General features: G+C 36.8%; 1 protein-coding gene across 2 annotated transcripts in view; it reads left to right on the forward strand.

Moving 5' to 3' along the window:
• The window catches only part of ELAVL2 (ELAV like RNA binding protein 2), a 46,436-nt gene extending 41,929 nt beyond the window's left edge, over nt 1-4,507 (forward strand). For both annotated transcript variants that reach the window (XM_005441411.4, XM_027808495.2), the window contains exons 6-7: nt 3,057-3,095; nt 3,557-4,507. In XM_005441411.4, coding sequence (XP_005441468.1) covers nt 3,057-3,095; nt 3,557-3,884 — 367 coding nt within the window. In that variant the 3' untranslated portion in view covers nt 3,885-4,507. The remainder of the gene's footprint in view (nt 1-3,056; nt 3,096-3,556) is intronic.
• The last annotated feature ends 1,493 nt before the right edge of the window (nt 4,508-6,000 follow it).

Below are 6,000 nucleotides of genomic sequence, written 5' to 3' on the forward strand. Positions count from 1 at the left end.
CTTTGTCTTCTCTTACCACAAACTTTTGTCATAAAGATTATTCAGATATCTTCTGCATGTGTGTTTTGCGGATATATGTTCCTGTCACATTGAAAGCACAGCTATACAGTTCCCTGTGGTATTTAGTGTATTGAAAAAGACAGATGGTGAGAACAAAGTGAAACAAATATCGTATTATCAATATTCATGAGTACCTTTTATTTTTTTTTTCCAGTGATTTTGATTGTTTCTTCCCACCCTCTGCCCCTGGGCTATGTGACTGGAATACGTTAAACAGTAATACACTCAAACAGTTTGTATCTTATTTTTCAAGAAGTAAAATCAGCTGGCAGTTTGCTTCAAAGAGAATATACCAAACTTCAAAAGTCCTGCGCTGGCTACTCTTGCTTTTAGGCCAAATGTTCAGAGCTCACAGATTGCACTTCTGGCAGAACTTCTGAATTCTTTTCTTAAGCTTCTCAGCCTTACATGCTGCAAGTGTCTCAATAGGTGTGAAGGTCAGCACTAGAGCAGGCTTTCTGCTCTAAGGGAAGGGATAACCAATTTTACACGTTTGGTGGATTTTCTTACTATTCCTTAGGAATTAAAAGGGTTTGTTTATGCTGAGTGTTGAATAAAAGTCCTGCCATTGCTCCATAGGCAGAGTGTAGGGGCAGAAGTTGCACTCGCAGAATGGACCCAGGTGCATTTTATGAAGTAAGATCAGGAGGGAGCTGTTGTACAGCCTATGTTACAGCATTCAACATATTCTGGCAATTCTGGCCTGCTGACTTCTTAAGTTCTGAGTACACTTGTTACCAAACACAGCCAAGTATCTGTTATAACTGATACTGGCTGGGATAGCATCTGTATGTAAGTGAAAGTACATGTAGAGCTCTCAAGATTTGTAAATTCTCCAACTTTTGGATAGGACCTAAAAAGTTCTTTGCAGTTAAGTAATTTCAATAGACTACCCCTGTCCTGCAACATCGGGGTCTGAGCCTTAAAAACTTATTTGATTGATTGTGACTTCTTTTTGTTTAAATAGGAAGTGTATTTTTATGAATGCCCATTTAAATTTAATGGAAACTTTTCTTGCTTGAGGGTTCTTTTTCTGAGATACTAAGTGTAAAGTGATGGATGCTTGAAACAACTGTAAGAGATAGTGTGATTTGCTCCGCTTAAAAGTATGATGGTAACAAAAAGCTCTGAGTAGGTACCAAGCCTGTAGTGAATAGGAGGGAGAGTAAAATATCACTTTTTTTTTTTTTGGTGTGGAAGGAAGAACAAGGTTGAATTGGCTGGGCAAAAGGTAAACTGGAGTTGCAGACAAAATGAGGTATTTTTTTGGCAAGGCTTTCAGGCTTCTGTTTCTTCTCTAAAAGGCAGCTGGGCCACATCTTAATTTTTTTTATAACTGTAAAGGGAAATTGTTTCTTTTGGGTTTTTAGTTCTTTGCTTTGTTGTTGCAGCATTCTAGTTCTGTTGGTGACCACACAGTTCAGATTGCACCAGTGCCTCAGATCTTCCATGTTTTTTCACATGCAATAAATGTTAGCTGTTCACATTTCAGACAGGATTACCTGCTACAGTTGCCCTCTCCCTATTAACAGTTAACAGAGGCCTGAAAACAGTCAGCTTAAGCTTTTGTAGGAAAGACCAACAGAAGCACTACAGTGCTTATGAAGAAAAATCTTGAGCTGGAGTTTCAAAAGCAGTTCTATGTAATTGTTCCTTGGTTTCTGTAGGACGTGTAAGTTAAAGCGTCTTTTACAAATTGTCCAGTGAATGCCCCTGAGAATTTTTCCAGAATTTAAGTCATCTAGGTAACGGATGAAAAACTGCTAGTGATATTACTGTTTGAAGTCCTCGGCCAGCTGCTCTACAGCAAAGGCCTGTAAGTGGTGGTGGTTCTGGAACACTTCATCTTCCTCTCCACCCCCAAATGTTAATGACAGACCTCTGTCATCCACACTAAGTCTACTACTGGTAGTAGTCAGGCTGGGTTTTTTCCCCTTCTCTGCTTTCAGGGGTTCAGTGGCTTGCTTTCTTGTCAGTGTGTTCTGCAAAGCCTGCTTGCTGCAAAATCATAATACTCTATGCTGCAAACAAGACCAAGTACCTTTTTCTTCAATTTTTTGTGTGCAAGTGTACTTACACTACTGCAGCACTTGAGTTTAGATTCTGTATACTAGCAGTGGTTCTTAAATCCTGTAGCTTGTTACCAGAGAGAAATCGTATTAAGGTATACAGATCTGTAAGGTAGCTGTAAACTAAATCAAGCTAAAAAGCTAAATCAGTGTGCCTTTTTTACCTAAGCTCATATTTTGTGGAGTCCTGAAGAGAACCTTTACAAGACTTTCTCTTTACATGTCTGGGCTTTGCCAGGAAGAAACCAGATCTTTAGGGTAGAAACTTCCTTAAAAAGTGCTTCTCTAAGAGGCTTCAGGAATAAGATTAATAGGATTGGTAGACACTGCGCATTCCAGGTATTGGCTAGGTGATTCCAAAGGGTTTAGAATTGTGGTGGCATACTACAATTTAGCATCTTGGGGGAAGGTGAGGGAAGAAACACATGGAGGAAGCTTAGTCTAATATATATATGTATTTTGTGAAAACGTGTTATTCTGGAAAAGAATAGGCAATTTTTTGCAATTCATATTATAACATTTGGTGCCCCAAACCCTGCATCTGCCTGTCTCTCCATTTCAGCACACTGAAATGTCAGAAGCCTTGGTAACTTTTTCATCCAAAACAAGTTAGTAATCTTGTAAATTTCACTGAGCTGGTCACTGACTAACTGTATGCTAAGTGTTGGACTTAGCCTAAACTTACGGTAGTAGTCCACTTTCTGAACTGAATTATTTATGGCTGTGGATGCTACGGAAGAACATGTGGTTTGTATTCACTAACTGTATCATGTTGTAGTAAGGTGCCACAGCTCTTTCAGTGTTGATATTTGTAACTTTGCATGATCTATACAGTGCAAGGGACATGGCAGCAATAGATGATGTTCCCTTAAGATTAAAAGCTGGAAAAGTCTGAAGACTTAACACTTTGCTAAATGTGTTTTGCAGGTTGGACAATCTGCTCAACATGGCTTATGGAGTAAAGAGGTAATAAAGGACTGTTAAGTTCATAATAACCAAATAAATATTTTGTGTACTCTTTCAGTAAGACTAATGTTGGATTTTTCCATGTTCATACTTAAGCTGAGATTGTTCATCTTGGTGCATTGTGCATGAAAGAAACAAATCTTTTGTAGCAGTTCCATGGAACTCCCGTTTCAAATGACTTGCTAATCCTCACTGGGTTTTATAGCATGCTTTTCTCTTTTTCTGTTTTATTTCATTTGAGACAGACATACCACTGTTCCTCCTACTTATATATAGTATTGTACATTGTATTTGTGCAGTGGAAAAATACTTGCAGTGTTAACTCTTATTAGTCTGGCCAACACATTCACATTGTGAAAAGCCCTGTATAATTTTCTTTTTTATTTTGAAATTTCTTTGCTGGGACTTTCTGTGAACAGCTGCTTCATGATTCTGTTTTATTTCCCCCCATTCTTCCACAGATTTCCTCCAATGACCATTGATGGAATGACCAGTTTGGCTGGAATTAATATCCCTGGACATGCAGGAACTGGATGGTGCATTTTTGTGTACAACTTGGCCCCTGATGCTGATGAAAGTATTCTCTGGCAAATGTTTGGACCCTTTGGAGCAGTAACCAATGTGAAGGTCATTCGTGACTTCAGCACCAACAAGTGCAAAGGTTTTGGTTTTGTGACTATGACAAACTACGATGAGGCAGCTATGGCAATAGCCAGCCTGAATGGATACCGCCTTGGGGACAGAGTGTTGCAGGTCTCCTTCAAAACAAACAAAGCGCACAAACCCTAACAAGTTATTCTCAGTGCATTAATACATGAAAACTATACAACAAAGGCCTTTTACAAGAAGCTTTATGCGTTAGTAAAGGCCTTTGTTGTATGCCAGTGTGGAAATGGGGATAAAATGACTACTTAGCATCCTAAGAATATGTGAGATTTTTTTATTGCTAATATTTGAATTAAAACTTAATATCTTCTGTGTTTGAATATTGACAAGAGATACAGGGTTTTTACCTGTCACAATGCATATTCTATTGCCTTCTTTGAAGAAGGTGGACCTTTTAAAACGTTCCAGCTAAGGGAAGAAGTCTTGTCTTTACATGACTGCCTTTAAAGTATGGGCTAATACTAAGGCTTTGTGTTATACTTAAGTTGTTGTTATTTCTTGATTTGCCTTGTGTTTAACTTACACATTCAATGATTTGCTGTTTTGTTCAATAAAAGTATTTGATGTTTATACTTTATTTATAAAGTTATAAGCAGTATTTATTTTGTAATTATCGTTTGGGTTGGGTAATGGGAACACATTATAAAAGCTTATTGTAAGAATACTGGAGAACTTTTCGTAAAGCAGTACCTTGCCAAAGAGATAAGAGCCTCTTTGATGTGGGTTTAAAAAAGCATCTATTTTTATAAAAAAAGAAATTTGGAGAAAATTTTTACTGGTCCTGGAACAAATATTTTGACTTGAATACTTTGAGAAATCTCTTCATATGACACCTAGTGAGCTTTTAAAACTTACCAGGAAATTTGCAATTGTTGGGGAAAATGTAGGAAGACTTATGATGTAGAAATACTTTTGACACCTTTGTGTTAAGTAGTCAATGGGATGCACTGTTGGTTTCATTTTTGTAATCATCAGTGGAGTCTTTGATCATCCTGGTTATTAAGTGATAGGTGGCTCACATTAATTTGTGATTTTGAAACAAATGAAAACTTTACAAATAAGAGCAAGCAGGAAACTTAAAATACTGAGAGATGGGGGAAAAAAATCTGTTCTTCCTAAAGAATTCCCTTCAGATAGAGCTCATGGTGTTTAGTGATGTACTTGCTATTGTTTGAAGAATTGTTTTGTCTTAAAAGACATGGAGCATGGTTTGTACAGTAGCAAACCAGAAGTGGCCTGAATTGGCTGTATTTGGAGGTATTTTGAAAGTTATGTTCAAGGCTAACACCTGAGCTTTGTGTAATGTAAATAAGATCTTGAGTTATGAACCTTTCAGCTAACTTTAACTTTGGTTTATTTAAGTTACATGCCAAGTGATGTTCAATTTTGAACGTTTTTGTATGAGTTTTTTTCTTTGTAAATGACATTAACATTGTTACTTGAGGTCTGCTTATTCATTTTTGTTGTCCTGAGGACTTGAATTTACAGTGCATCACATCTGTTGCTATTTTTGTCTGTAGATAGTCTAGCTTCAGCTGTTTATGGTAATGCTACATTTCTGTTTATAAATATGTTTGTGGTAAGAAAACAAGTATAATCATAGGTTTTGAACAATTTCCTTACATTTTTCATACAAAACCCATAAATACCTGTATGCTATGAAAATTAACTTTGTATGATGCTTAAATCACTATTTGGGTAAATAGAAAGTCTTTACCATGTATTGAAGAAATTTAAGAAAACCACCAGAATATTTTCTGATTAGCATCTAGCTTATTAAATTTTTAAAAAACAGCTGAGGGTGTGATGTCTTCACCAGGATGCACTGACAACTACGTAGTTACATCCTGCTTTTTGTATAAACTGAGATGCTCATATGCTTCCCCTTAGAAAAAGCAATGTTCTATGCATAACATAGTTGTACACTATCTTTGCAGTTGCTTTTGGTTCTTATTCTTTTAAATTGTAGTTACAAATTTTTCAGTATAGTACAGTACATATACTGTGAAGCGCGTGCTAAGGTGAATAAGCGAGTTTTCATGCTGACCCACTCAATGCTATTCAAAAATCAATTGGCTTCCTGGGCACTTCCTCATTCTTAGGTGCATTTAGATTGTTAAAGCTAATCCTCTGCATTAAAAATTGTATATACTATAGAAATTACAAACTTTCCAATGTGGGGAAAACAGTAGCTACATGCTTCTTTCCTATACTACTGTAGCAACTAACGGCATTGATG

This window comes from Falco cherrug, chromosome Z (assembly GCF_023634085.1).
Source record: "Falco cherrug isolate bFalChe1 chromosome Z, bFalChe1.pri, whole genome shotgun sequence".
Classification (NCBI taxonomy): domain Eukaryota; kingdom Metazoa; phylum Chordata; class Aves; order Falconiformes; family Falconidae; genus Falco; species Falco cherrug.